Raw genomic sequence first — 15,662 nt, forward strand, 5'->3', positions numbered from 1 at the left:
GTATGTGTATTTGTCATCTTTATTTGAAGCAAATTAGATTTCTCTCTCTCTCAGCATGGACTCATGTATTTTTATTTTTAAAATTTTAGAATCAATTACTGACTTTTGATTGATTGATTCTCAATATGTCCTCTACTTGGCCTTTGAGAGCTCCTTCCAGCTGGGTGCTTTAAGAAGTTATCATTATTCTTTGATATGAAATGTTTTTCCTGGATTTCTTTCCACAGCTGAGACCATGTATCTGTCTCACTTGCTACAAAGAGCAGCTTCCCTTTTTCCTGTCCCAGCAGCACCTCCATCTGAACGGATCATCTACTACTTGCTAGACTGTGCCATTCAATAAATTTACTGCTTCTCCATCCCTAGAAGAACCCCATCCATCAAGAAGAACCCCTGCAAATTCAAACCAAGTCATGTAAGAGGGCCACCTCCCCTTTAATGTCTTAACGAGTTTTCTTCTCTTACCTTGCATAGTAGTCATTGGGTGGAACTGCTTCTTGAAAGAATTGGAACTGGTATAAATAAAGTCCAATCAAGTGTCCCGCGGTGAAAATAGCCAGGAGAACACAGAGACAGCTGAACAGCAATGGGTCGAATGTCCGGCACCAGGACCACCAGGTGCACAGACCCAAAAATACAAAAAAGTAGACAGATGAGGTCAAAGATGGCAGCATCATACCTAAGGAAGAAGAAATATAATCATGAAACATTGCATTGAACTAAAAATCATTTACCACTCAGTAACTGCAAGTACTAGAGATTATATAAATTTCCTCCACTGGTTTTTAGGTATTGATCAGGTTTTTAAAATAATAACATTTTATTTATAAAATCAGCAATGCTATTTTTATTATGAAAAAAAAACCACACACAAAGTGATATTTGTAAATATGGGGAAATACCAGATGAGGAAGAAATTCTACCTATGGTATTTGAGTAGAGTAAACATCACATGTTCACACCAGCAGAATACAGCATATTTAATTGCCTGTTTCCATCTTTTGTTTCTCCCTAAAAATTTTCAGGAATACTGTATGTCCCTTCCAACTTTCCCGATACCACTTTTAAAATAATAATTTACCTTGTTTTTTAGTTAACTAGGATTCATAATAATATTACATTCTGTGGCAGTTAAAGTTTCACTAACATGTTGTCCTACCAGACGAAGTCTGATTTGCACTATCACTAAAAAGGGAAATGTAAAACAAGGCAATTCCTTTACAGGCATTAAAAACCTTTCAGGGGAAGTGGGGGGCAGGATTTTGAAATGACTCCTCATTAAAATATTGGGCTATATATTTTGAGACATTCTATTATTTTTTCCACTTATTAATTTTCCCATTAAAAAAGAGTTATGTTGTTTCATCTTGTGAAATTTCAATGAGGTAGTATTGGATGAACTTCCCAGTAGCTCTTGATCATGGAATTCGGGGAAGGGGGGAGACTGAGATAACATAATTATGGTATCAGCAGTCCATAGCCAAAATTTAAAGGACGTGGGTATCTGTGCTGGAAGATGGCAATGTAACTTAGGAAGAAAACCAGTAAATTCTGGAGAGTTAAATTATGATTACTGATGAATCAATGTATACAGACATGCTCTCAGAGACACCTGTACACTAAAATTATTCATTGTCACAGGCTCTGCGGACGAATGGTTGTTTTTCTGATCTACACATAGAAAATGATGCCTTGTAACAGATATAGAAAACGATTGCTTTACAGAAGTTAACAGAAACTGTCTAAAATATAAAAACTAGAACTGCACGGGAAAAATGATTTGCATGTGTGTGGTTTGTACATGTGGCCTCTTACAAAAGCTCCAGCTATTATACAGGTGTCATGGAATAGAATTATTTCCTTCTTTATTTTCTCTTCCACCAATTCTTTCATGATGCGCCAGAGTCATTTGTGCTCCACCCAGGACTGGAAACTCTCACCTGATGAACCCAGTAAAATCGTCACAACTACTTTTCCAGCGGTGGTTATCATGTTGCCAATAAACTCCTTAAGCTTGGAAGCCACAAAGGCAAACCTGCGGAAGATTTTCAATTTTGTGCTTTCTTCCATCTCGCCTTCAACACCATCTCCTTCGTCTAAATCCTCTTCATAGATCAGTGCCTCTTCCGAATCTATTTTTTCTCCTCCAGCCTAAATAAAAAAACAAACAAAAGCAAAACAGAAAACACTGTAGTCCAGAACTCTGTCTACCCACCCAGCAGATTACATGGTTTGTAATTTATGGGTCAGTGAATGCGGTGATTTCACAAATCTGGGAAAAGATGCAGACAACACTGAAGTCCCTGCCAGGTCTCCGATAATTCCCGAGAAGCTCTCCTCTTCCCTGGAGAAGTAACCAGGAAACATCACTCATCATAGCCCCCTAATAGCATGCCATCTTACCTACATGAGCTCATTTTTTAATGGGTGGAACAAGAATCTGTCTGAAACATCTTTTAATAATCTTAGCTTTCATCAATCCGCATTTGGTTCCGCAAATTTACAGACTTTGCAGGCAAGGTTATGGGAGGTTGAAGTATCCGTGGCCTTAACTGAAAGGGCGAGTTACATCGGCGGCTTAGAAAATCCTTTTTCTTTCTGAAGTTTATCTTTGTTCACTATTTTAGTATTTCCTGACCATGGGAGGATGAGTGGTCTTGGGCTACTTGGCTAAATATACAGTCACTTCCTACCTTATTCTTAGAGAATGATACACTGGTCCAATTCTGGACAACTCAGCATTGCAGTACAATCATTAGAGATTTAGGGAAGAAACACATGTACAGAATATAAATATATTTCCATGCATTATTTTAAACTAGGTATATGAGGATCTTTTTGTTTGTTTTATTTGTAAAGACTGCATAAGAATTTTTTTTTTTTTTTGGCAAATTAGAATCTTTCCCTAGAAAGGTTAGGATTTTCGTAGAGGAATTATAATATAAACCATCACTTTAAGACAAAAGGAGGCTGTTTCAGACTTTTGAAACTTTGTTTGCATGTGCCCCTGGGCTGACAGACTTCCTGTTCTTAGCCAGATTGGCATTAGACGCTGGCTGCAGAGCCAGCAGGGTTTTTAGGCCCAGTTCACACATCTATTTAAGGCTTAAAGAGGAGAGCCTGGCCTCTCCATTTTCCCATTTTAAAGGTCTTTCTTTGATACACTCAGTTTAGATATTTACATAATGTTCACTAATGGTATCTGGACCTCTAACTATGTCCGAATTCACTGGCACTAGGCACAGGAAGGCTGGTACAAAGTTCAAGTGCTGAGTGGACTTGAGGACTGAGAGATCCTCTGTTTGCCTAGGAGAGTACAGACCACTTGCATCTTAAGTTGGTTGCTAATGTACCCCATCACACACACACACGTATTTAATTCCAGGCCTATTCAAGTTTATACACCTGGATATATGGTTCTATCATATTCCATCATGACACATTTGTATTTTTTCCTGAAGGAAAAGTAATTTCTCATGCTTATTCATTAAGATGTTTTTATCTGTTCAAGGCCTATTGTGTGCTAGTATCTCTAGTGAAAGATGGAGCAATAAACATGTAAATAAGTAAAAAATAAACAAGCTAAATATCTCACAGTGATAAATGCTAATCAGAGAATTAAAATAGGGTGATGTGATTGTGAGTGACAGGGTGGCTATTTTAGATCCTGATGTTGGGGGAGTCTTTCTGAGGAGGTGACATTTAAGCTAAGATCTGAACGTCACAAAGCCACAAGCCATGTGAGAAAACCTAGGTAAGAGCATTCCAGGCAGAGGAAAGATCTGGTCAAGGTCCATGGTGTGTTCAGAAAGAAGGCATATGTCCCCCGACCTACTTCTTCCCACCTCCTTATCCTTCCAATTGTCAGCTGATGACCCTACTTCCTACTTCACTGAGAGGAGAGGGGTGAGCTCAGACCAGTTCATCAGCCCACCTATCTAAAGCCCAGCAGCAATTCCACTTCTGGGTATTTATCTGAAGAAAATAAGAACACTAATTCAAAAAGACATATGCACTCCTATGTTCACTGTAGCATTATTTATAACTAGAGGCCAAGTGCACGAATTCATGCACAGGGGTCTGGCTGGTCTGGCCCCAATTGGTGGATCAGGGCCGCCGGACCTGTCAGGAGGAGGAGATGGTGGGAAGTTGGCTGGCTGGCCCACCCTGATTGAGGCCCAATCAGGGCCTGGCCGGCTGGGGGGGAGGGGCCACAGGTGATTGGCCAGCAGGCCCTGCCCCCTATTGGGATGGGGGGCTGATTGGGTGCAGGGCCGGCCATGGGGAGGGGCTGTGGGCGGTGGGGCTGTGGGCTGGCTGGCCCTGCCCCTAAATGGGGTAGGGCGGGCCAATCGGGAGCAAAGCTGGCTGGGGGAGGGGCCGCGGGCTGATCAGGGTGGTGGGGACTGATTGGGGTGGTGGGGCCAGCCCACTGCCCACAGCCCCTCCCCAAGGCTGGCCCCACCTGCAAATGGGGTGGGGGTGGCAATCAGGGGCTAGCGGCCTGTGGGAGGGGCTGCAGGCGGTTAGCCGGCTGGCCAGCCCTGCCCCTGATGGGGGGGGGGGGCAATCAGGGGAGGGGCCAGGCAGGGGGAGGGGCTGCAGGAGGTTGGCTGGCTGGTTCGCTGGCCACAGTGGGAGTCATAGCGACCGGACGTTCTGGCTTTCCGGGTCGCTGGTTTTTTATATATATAGATAGCCAAGATATGGAAGCTACCTAATGTCAATCGATAGATGATAAATAAAGAAACCAATAGGTGATAAATAGATAATATTCCACATACACCCAATGGAATACTACACAGCAATAAAAATGAAATCTTGCCATTTGTGACAACATGGATGGATCTAGAGGGTATTATGTTAGGTGAAATAAGTCAGGCAAAGAAAGACAAATATCATATGGTTTCACTTATATGTGGAATCTAAAAAACACACATAAAACCAACAAACAAACAAAGCAAAAATAGACTGATAGAAACAGAGACCAAAGGGATGGTTACCAGAAGGCAATTGGTGGGGGAGGGGTGAACAGGTGAATGGGACTAGAGTCAATAACATTGTGATAAGTTTGCTTGGTGACAGGTGATTACTAGAATTAGTGGGGTGATAACACTGTAAGGTATAAAAATGTTGAATCACTATATTGTACACTGAAACTACTGTAACCAATATAGTATTATATACCAACTATACTTAAAAATAAAAATAAAGCCCACCTGTGGAGCAGACACTCAGATCCCTCCCTCCTGTGGCTGTGGATGAGCTGTGCATGCTGGGACACCAAAGAGGACAGCCCCAGCCAGCCTCCCCTCTCCCCTGCATCACCGTGTGTTCCCTTTCTCCTGGATCACACCATCAGCAAATCAATATGCCTCAGCAGCTCACATTAGAAAAACACATTCCTGCCAACCCACACCTGCCTTACAAAGACACACTCTCTAAGACTTAGCTCCTTCCCCCACACTTAATTTCTCTTGAACCCACCTTAGCAGGATTTAGTTACCAACCACTTCACCTAACGAGGGGTTTGATTATTTCACAAGGCAATTCCAAGGGAGACCATAGCCAGGAGGTTACTGCTGTGGTGGAGGAGAGGGGAGTTATGGAGCTGAAGAGAGTTTTCGCAGTGTCTTTGCAGTGTGTCTTGGAGTTCTAGTCAGTAGGACTAGCTGGAAAGCTAATGTAGAGGGAGGAGGGATAGGGGGAATCAAAGATAGTTCCAATAGTTTTGTCTTTATTGACCAGATGGGGACAATAACGAAGTGGAGTAGGTTGGGAAAATTCAACTCTGGGATGCCTTTCAGCGTCCTGTTGGAGGTGTCAGTGGGCAGCTAGTATAGCAATCTGCAGCGCTGGAGAGGGCAAAGCAGGAGATGTTTATTCAAGGTTCACTGGCATGTGGATGGTTTTAAAGTCAGGGGTCTGATGAGATTACAGAGGTGCTGCCCCACCCTGGAACCAGTCTGTCCATCCAACCTTAACCTCATCTCTTTGCCGAGAAACATCACCTGCAGGAAATCAGGTGTGTGTGGGAACTCGGAATCCACAGCTTATTGCCTTGGGCCATGCTGCTCCCCTCTCAGCTCTAAGGCCCCAGCTCACATGCCAGTTCTTCCTCCCACCGGCTTGTCTTTCCCAAGCAGAGTTAAGGGGGAAAAAGGGGTCAATCCAGTGACACTGTTGCTATGGCAGCCACACCACCATCCACACATAAAGGATCTGCTGCTTAATATTCCCTCACAGCAGGTGAGCAATGCATTAAAAATCCTCCTTGATGAAGGAAATGTGGCCAACACCTTCAGTCACTGCACTTGAAAAAGGAGACACACAGAGAGAGAACATAGCCAGAGCTGCCTGGGTCACAGCTAGAAACACACTCATAACTTTCATAATAAATGACTTATTATTCAATTATAGAATTGCTACGGATGTAGATTAAATCGAGTAAAAATCTCTGGTCAAGAACTTTGTGAGGTTAAACAAATGCATTTCCCCGACCTCTCTTAGGCGGGACTAGGGCCCCTGCAATTTTTATAAACATACCACTGTATTTGAGGTTTTTTGGCATTTTTGTACCAAAGTCCCTGAGGCCCTCCGTTGGAAATGCTTTCTAAAGCTTTCAAGCTGACAGAGAGCCGAAAGTGAGCTGTGTTTGACTCTGTGAGCCCCTACCGTCCAAGCTGGGGCCAGAACTGCCATTAGTCACATCATCTGGCTTATTAACAGGCAGGCTTTCTTCCCCTAAATGATTCCTTGGGTGCAGTATAAACACTGCCGCTCAGGCAGAGCACTGGCTCGCTCCCATGTATTTACTAACAAGCCGCCATGCTGGTCACGGTTGTAATCCGTCCCTGCATTTGAGTACAACTTGATTCTGGCCTTGAAGCTGAGAAGGAGTAGCTATAAATACTGATTTAGTGCCCCTGGTTCCTACGCTGTCTTAGAAATTAAAGACCAGCAGAACCCTTTACAGTTTAAAAAAGCCACATAAAATATTACATATCATTATTGTCCATGTCTAAATCTAAAACTTAGCTGAAGAAATGTAAATCCTTCAACAAGCCTTCTTTAAAAGTAACTGACTTCAAAATGCACCCACACTCTTCCACATCTTTTTTGTTTGTTTGTTTGTTTGTATTGATTAATCTTCACCTAAGGATTTTTTCCATTGATTTTTAGAGAGGATAGAAGGGGGACAGAGGAAGAGAGAGAGAGAGAGAGAGAGAGAGAAATCCATGTGAGAGATACACATAGATTGGTTGCTTCCCGAGAATTAAACCTGCAACCCAGGTATGTGCCCTTGACCAGGTATCAAAATCCTCTAACCACTGAGCAACTACGGCCAGTGCACACCCACATCTCTTATGATTGCACCTCTTATGTCATGAGAGGAAGCTCTAAGTGGTGTGGATTCAGTTGCATGAAGCTCAGATTCCTCTGTGAACTGGATCAGCCTAAACACAAAGCAGCCCCTGCATCTCATCTCACTGTTGCCTCCCCTGACGCCCCATCCCCAACAGTCATTAGTGGTCATTTCCACTCACATCTGGAAGACGCAGTAAATTACTTTTGGTCGAACCCAAACATCCATATTTCTTTACCTCCAAGCACTAAAAGGTTGAACCCAGGTTGTAACAAATACTAAGGATCACCTAGGAATCTTTACAAGGGTAGATTCCCAAGCTTCATCCAAATTTCCTAAATCAGAAATTCTGGGAGTGAACTCAGGGCCTGCAGGAATACAGAAATGCCATGGGTGTCTCTGAAGCAACCGGCCCAGAGTTCACACACAGGCTGACATCTGCCACCCCAGAGCCACTGATCCACATTCAGCTGAGGAGGCAAAATCTGAACTACTTTGCTTGACTCATGTCCAAGGCAGACTCCCTTAATTGAAAAATATGCTGAAGTGATTTATCTATGGAGCCTCCTTTAGGTTTCAGATGTTAGATGAGAGCTTTTCATGCAGCTGAGCCCATTTTCCTCTTTTGCGTGGTTAAAACCAGGTGATTGAGGGCATTTCAATTAAAGTTTATCAAAGTTACAAATAATGAGTCGAAAGAACTGGGAGGAAAAGGGAGTATTCTTCTAAAGTACATTTTTCAGGAGTTGTTTATTCATTGTTTATTATTAAAAGTTAACAATTTATCTTACCAGAATGGGCTCATCTCAACAGAAGAGCCCAAGGCAGAAAAAGGCAAGTGTTGTGACTGACTGTGGGAGATAAATGCCATCCCCAGCGTCCCCGGGGGATCAAGCAATCGGGGAGAGAAAGGCACTTGTTTCTGTGGTGTCATGCATGTCATGTAAGTCTCATGTGGCAGCACTGTACAGATAAAGCAAATATTTTATTCTGTTGCTACACTTGTTTTAGGAAAATTCTTTATCCAAACTTTAAAGAGCTGTTTAAATAGTACCCTGCTTCATTTGGAAAAGTGAGTATGCAGATGTCTGCTTTCCACCACTTTCTATGGAGTAATGAAAGTTTAATGAAGGACAGGTAAAGGCAAGCTGAGTTAGCAGACAGTAACTAGTTAGGTTAGCCAGGAGGACAGGATCTAGGGAGCTTTAAAAGAAATTGTCCTACTACCACCTCACACCTTCTCCTACCTCCCAGAGATGCTGATTTATTAGGTTTAGGATGGGCCATGCCTCAGAACCTTTACAAACTTTCAGGTCAGTTTATCAATGATAGCCATTCTGACAGATATGGGGTGATATCTCATTGTGGTGTTAGTTTGCATTGCTCTGATATGAGTGACCTTGAGCATTTTTTCATATGTCTATAGGCCATCTGTATGTTTTCTTTGGAGAAGTGTCTATTCAGGTCCTTTGCCCATTTTTAAATTGGATTGTTTTGTTTTGTTTCTTCTGGTGTTGAATTATATGAGTTCTTTATAAATATTGGATATTAACCTCTTATCAGATGTACCATTGGCAAATTTGCTCTCCCACTCAGTGGGTTGTCTTTTCATTTTGTTGATGGTTTCTTTTGCTGTGCAAAAAAGCTTTTAGTTTGATGTAGTGACGTTTATTTTTTTCTTTTGTTTCCCTTGCCTGAGGTGATATATCAGAAAAAATATTGCTATGAGAAATGTCCGAGATTTTACTGCCTATGTTTTCTTCTAGGATAAATCAACAAACAACAAGTGTTGGTGAGGATGTGGAGAAAAGGGAACCCTTGTGCACTGTTGGTGGGAATGCAGATTGGTGCAGCCACTATGGAAAACAGTATAGAGATTCCTCAAACAATAAAAAATGGAGCTGCATTATACTCAACAATTCCACTTCTGTGTATATATCCAAAGAAACACAAAACACTAATTTGAAAGAATATATGCACCCATGTGTTCATTGCAGCGTTATTTACAACTAGAGGCCCAGTGCATGAAATTCATGCAAGAGTAGGCCTTCCTTCACCTAGCGGCTAGCACCAGCTTTTCTCTGGCACCCGGGACCCGGGCTTCCCTCGCAGCCCTGGCTTCGTCTGGAAGGTCATCTGGAAGGACATCCGGAAGGATGTCTGGTCTAACTAGCATATTATGCTTTTATTATTATAGATAGCCAAGATATGGAAGCAGCCCAAGTGTCCATCAATAGACAAGTGGATAAAAAAGTGGTTGTACATATATGCAAGGAAACATTACTTGGCCATAAAAGAATGAAATCATACCATTTTGACAGCATGGATAGACCTAGAGGGTCCTATGCTATGTGAAATAAGTCAGACAGAGAAAGACAAATACTATGTTATTTCATTCTAAAGAATAAAATAAATGAATAAGCAAAATAGAAAAAGACTCATAGATACAGAGAACAGATTAATGGTTGCTAGAGGGATGAGGGGTTAGGAATCAGGTGAAAAAGGTGAAGGGATTCAGAAGTACTAACTGAGAGTCACAAAATAGTCATGGGAATGTCAAGTACAGCATAGAGAAGATAGTTGGTAATATTGTATCAACTATGTATGTGCCAGGTGGGAGATGGCTCTGCAGAGTATGTGGTTGTCTAACCACTGCTGTGCACTTGAAACTAATACAAAGTAGTGTTGAATGTAAACTGTAATTTCAAAATAAAATTTAAAATAATTAAATACCATTAAGTCTGGACTCATGGGTAGTGACTATACCATTCTTGTCATTTTGTTGACCTGAGACTTATCCCCCTTCTCCTCCGGGAGCATTTGCGGTATTTTTAAGGCCTATGCCACCAATCTTCGGGTGCAGAGTTGGGCTGGTGGTCTAAGGCTGGCTAATCAGAACACTTCCCTGCCACAGTGACCAGTTCCTGGAGGGGCATATGGCATATGGCATAACATCCCTGCCCTTCTGTGTGACAACGCTACCTTTGACTGGCTGTCATGTTGGTAAGCTCCCAGGTATGCATTATCAGAAGAAAGGGTGAGTGGGAATCCATGCTCTCACCTGGTGTCCAGTGCGATGTAGACATTGTGGGCTACAAAGTTAGTCATGGACCCAAGCCCAACTAGTCTCTCCAATAAATACTCATAGTGACACTCACACTGTAATAATGAAGCTTTCTCAAAGACGGTGGGCCAATGACTTCCTGCAACTAAAAATGTTCCTTTATTTAAATTAATGGCACCTAAAATCACTATAATTAAAAGCTATACCCCGATTATGAATGGGTTTAACCCAGAGAAGACAGGCCAAGTGTGCTGCCTTTTGGGGGACATGTGACAGTGATTCTTGCCCAGTTTCTGAGAATGATCCTGAGAAGCAGTAAAAGTAATGGAGTGCAAGGTTGGCAGGGTAACGGGGCAGCCGTCCAGCTTCTTATCATTCTGAATAGCTCCATGTTTCAGATGATTATGTCTGTTGTTGAAAAAAAACAGGATCTAGAAAATTTAAACCCGGTGACTTTGGACTAAATCTCAGGGGAGAGCTGAGCAAATGCCAAATGCCTAATTAGAAGGAGACAATAAAAAGGTCAATTTCTTCCATTCTTTGTTTCTTTAAAAAAAATAGTAACTTGAATCTCAAAGCTAAAACTTCGAAGCACTGCCCAGCTGGTCATTGGATGTGGCAAAATGCCGGTGCCACAGTTGCCTAATGAACATTGGGTATTAGAAAGGCTGGTGCAGTTTTTGAGATTCAGAACAAATTTCCAAATGATATTAGCAGGACCTAAATGTTGCATTCCTGAAGTTCTAACAGGTGGTGGATGACTTATACTGGAATATTCTTTTTGTCCTTCATATTTGATTTGTTAGACTATTTAAAAGATTCTTCTTTAAGCAGACCAAGTCATGACTAAAATTCCTATTTAAATAGACATTTATAAATTTAGTTTAACATTATATTAAAATACCATTTGATTCATAAAGAAGGCTGAAATATCATTAAATAGCTAGATCAAGTTAAAAGTATAGAAATAAACAAGATTAGTATCAGTTTGGTGAAATTACATAGTGTTTCATTGCACAGGGAACCCTCTTCTACACAATTCACTTTTCATAACCTAACTCATTTTTTTTAAAGATTTAGGAATAGGAATCTTTCTCCCAGTTCTGATTTTTAGATGTGCTTATGAATTAAAATGAAAAACCAACAAGACCACAGAGGTGTAGGATGAAACAGAACCTCCTATGGCAATGAGGAATTGGTTCCCTTACTGAGGTCTGCTCTCTGTCCAAAGCAAGAGCAAGTCAGGCTCCCACCTGCTGCCAGTCTCCACCTCACCCGGGGTTTTCCAGGGGGGTCCTTGGATTTGTGATGCCCTTTGAAACAGCAAATTTAAGATCATCATCAAGTCCATGAAGATTAGGGGAGATTTAAGAGTCCTCTCCAGGGATTAATTGCTACTTTAAAACAATGCTGGATTTGAAAAGGAATTCTCCCAGGCACCAGTGGATTAATCTTGCCATTTCTCTACTGAGATAAATGAAAGAAGAAGCAATGCCAGCAAACACTATTCTGTCAAAGGATCCTCCAAAAACCAAACAGTCCAGAGTACAAACGCCAAGATTTATAAGCAGCAGGAAGTATGTTGGGCCCTTCAGAATAAAATAAATTCCCCTGCGTGTTTTGGCCGTGTTCTTCTATTCTTTTCAGGCTCAAGACAGATTGCTCACATGCAAGAAAGAATTTCCTTGTGGGTTTATCTCAGAAGATTCACACTCCAGCCTGTTCTTCCGGGGCTACCTGGTAGGCTGAAATATGCTAAGAAAATACAAGTTAATATCTAAATTAGGCCAAAAACCAATTTAACTGAGAGGATATCAACCTCATAATAATGACAGTGTTTTCAAAGCCCCAAATAAGTAATGTTTAGAATAGCCACCCCTCTTATTATCATTAAATAATATGATTAATAATAAATGGAGCACAGATACTTAAACAAATTTCAAGTGGGAGAGAGGTACCATAAGTCTGTCTTTGAGAACTGGGTATAACTAGGACAGAAACTTGATTTTAGAATTGGTCTTTGGTAATGGCTTTGAGTCCCTTCTTCACCAAATGCATGAACTTAACTGTAACCTAACATCCATCCTTCTGTTGGTCAATGTCGGTTTTCCCTGTCCTCTGGTGAAAGAGCATCTGACCCTGGAGACGGAAGTTCTTTCTATAAGAAGCTTTGTAAATTATTCATGCTTGTCTGCTACAAATGGCACAAAAAGGATTATTTTTTGAGTGGGTTGGCCTCAACTCATACCATTACAACTTCACTTTCTATTGTCCTAAGAGGAACCTGGGTTTGACATTATAAAAACTGCTCTACTGCCTCTCAAATTGGAGACGAGCAAAATGAGGAGCAAGTAGCATTTTATTAAAAAAACCAAAGGAGCAGACACTGGTTGGGGGGCAGTGTAAGAAGTTATCTGATAAGCATCATTCGCCAAGGAGTGAAATCTGACACGTTCCCTGATTCAGTAGCTACTCCTGAAACTCTTCTCCATAAAAACCATAGCTCAAAGTTACCATACATGGTACTCAGTGTGTTTTTTTTACCTTTAAAAAATTCTTATACTTTTCCAAATGCGTATATTTTTTCTCTGGAGTACTTTAAAATAACTTGACCAAAGCACTCTTAGTTTACATAACTTTTCCCCGAAGAGCACAGGTACACAGATTAAAAAGCTTCCCTTAGAGGTGAAATTAATTGTTTTTCTCCTAAAACTACCAGGTGTTACTACTTCTCTAGATATTTTGCAATAACTAAGGTACCTAGACCAATGGAACATAATACTATGAATGTAAAAGGTTAACCATCTGAGCTAATACTAGATGAGAGTTTGGAGGAGTGAAAAGGACACTGGGTCAAGCCCTGGCCATAGGGGATGAATGCCTCAAGAAGGGTGACACTTTCATGCCATACACTTGTCTCCTCATAGACAAGGTGTTGATGAGAATGCATACCCATCAGGACCACACAGATTTAAGCCAAGCGCAGTAAAGCATACAGCACTATGCACACATAGCTGTGACTATTAAGCTTCCACACCTATTAAGGGTCAAGGCACTCAGAAATCAAAGGAAGATTTATGAAGTCAGATTTACCAATTCTTCATTTTCAAACTCCAGGTTATACTGTGCGGCTTCTTCTGTCACTGGTTTCTGAACGATGTTTCTGCAGATGAGCCAGATGGTCAAACTAGCGATGAACATCCCAATATCAGGCACAAACACTCGGATCCCATTGCCAGCGTCAGCTCCCTTTAAGCTGTGGAAGGAAAGAAAAGGGGGAGGAAACTTAGTTGCTTTTATATTCCCATGGTTAAATTAGCATAAAGTATGTTTGAATCTTCTTAATGATTTAAAACAAAGGATACCCAGTTTCTGCTCCAAAGGTACCAAAAAGCTTTTCATTGACCTCAGAGTCTTATGTAATCTAAAATTTAGGAAGGTTCCACGGTTTCTCTGGAGTTTCACAATATTACAAAGACCCCTAAGTCAATGCTCACTCTCAAAACAAGCTAATAAACTATATCATTAAATAAACAACATTTCCGGTCCAGATATAGGAGCTTGCACTCTAGCTGAAGCAGTTAAAAACTAGGCATGTACTAGTGACTTAAGAGAGCTTTTAATTTAGACATAAATCAAAGCCCAGAAGGGGAAAAGTAGAGAAAAATGCTAATATAATCCTTGAATTCAGGAATCTCTTCATTATTTGTAATACTTAGTTGATTTTTTCCATATTATTCCAAGAAAGGTAAATCCAGTATGTTTTTTTCTTTTAGTCTTGAGAATTAACAATGAACTTCAAATTAGAAATGTGGGCTCAAGTGTTAGTATGACATCGACTAGCTGCATTCCACTGGAGGATTTCTCAGAGTCCAATGTTCTTCCTCTGTGCCAAAGAGATAACACTATTTGTCTTCTTTATCTCATTTGAGTCCAATGAAAGTGAATCAATGTTATCAGAAATAAAACTTGTTTAGAGACAAAAAGCAAAAGATAGGAATATATATCAGTTAAATATATATGTTTTTTTCATAAACTCTTTATGTAATTAAATACATACTGTGTTAAAGTAATGTTCATTTACATTGCATATATTATACTAGAGGCCCGGTGCATGGATTTGTGCACTGGCGGGGTCCCTCAGCCTGGCCTGTGCCCTCTCGCAATCCAGGACCCTCAGGGGATTTCAGACTGCCGGTTTCTGCACAATCCCCACAGGCTAGGCTGAGGGACCCCACCGGTGCATGAATTTGTGCACCGGGCCTCTAGTATGCATATAAGATCTTTGGTTAATCTCTTCCCACCCTCCTCTCTCCCCCTTCCCTCTGAGACTCATCAGTCTGTTCCATGTTTCCATGCCTGTGCGTTGAGCATCTGTTTCCTGGTGGTCAGTGCGCATCATAGCTACTGGTCAAACGGTCGAACCATCAAACAGTCGAACGATCACTTAGGCTTTTATATATAGAGATATTGTGATCAAAACATAAAATAATAACAAATAGAAAGACCGCACCCACCCCCGGCCCCCCACACACACCTAGAAATAACCATTAGCAACATTTTGGTAAATTTAAAAAGTAGTAATAGCTACCACTGTGGAGCAATTGCTTTATGCTAAGAGCTTGACACATATTATTTAATCCAACTAACCATTATGTAGAGATAGATAGACATTATTATTTAACCTCCTTTATATGTAAAAAAAATAAGGCTTCAAATGGCAAACTAATTCCCCTAATGTCATAAAAATATAGAGTATTCTAATGTAGGATATTCCAGGGAAAAATCCTCAAACCAATCTAATTTCCTTTAAAAAAAAAAAAAAAAAGGCCTGGAAAGGGCATACCCTGCATAAGCTTTATTTTGACAAATGGCTCTAACATTTTCTGAATAGAGAAACATGAAAATAATAAGAGATCCCCTTACCTCCATAAATAAAATAAATATGGTGTGACAGAGGTTTTTTGTTTTGTTTTTTTTTTTAATGGCAAATTCCTTTCCTTTGGGACAAGAGTAAGAGAGTTTGATTAAGAACACTTCGTCTAAACTAAATGTATAATGACATCGATGGTTGATTTTATCATAGGAAAAAAATGTAGATTCTTTGTATACTTTTAATGTATGTCTAACATGATCAAACAGCACAAATGAGAACTAATTTCATTAGAATGAGAAGGAAGGGGGTCAAGATGGATTTGGTGGAGTAGTTATTATAGCTCTTCCATGGAAAAC

At 40.8% G+C, this 15,662-nt stretch overlaps 1 protein-coding gene across 3 annotated transcripts in view; it reads right to left on the bottom strand.

Moving 5' to 3' along the window:
* The window catches only part of PIEZO2 (piezo type mechanosensitive ion channel component 2), a 343,011-nt gene that overhangs the window by 131,705 nt on the left and 195,644 nt on the right, over positions 1–15,662 (bottom strand). For all 3 annotated transcript variants that reach the window (XM_054724315.1, XM_054724314.1, XM_054724313.1), the window contains exons 5-7: positions 13,524–13,686; positions 1,941–2,151; positions 466–679 (exon numbers count right to left, since the gene is read on the bottom strand). In XM_054724315.1, coding sequence (XP_054580290.1) covers positions 466–679; positions 1,941–2,151; positions 13,524–13,686 — 588 coding nt within the window. The remainder of the gene's footprint in view (positions 1–465; positions 680–1,940; positions 2,152–13,523; positions 13,687–15,662) is intronic.

This window comes from Eptesicus fuscus, chromosome 12 (assembly GCF_027574615.1).
Source record: "Eptesicus fuscus isolate TK198812 chromosome 12, DD_ASM_mEF_20220401, whole genome shotgun sequence".
NCBI lineage: Eukaryota > Metazoa > Chordata > Mammalia > Chiroptera > Vespertilionidae > Eptesicus > Eptesicus fuscus.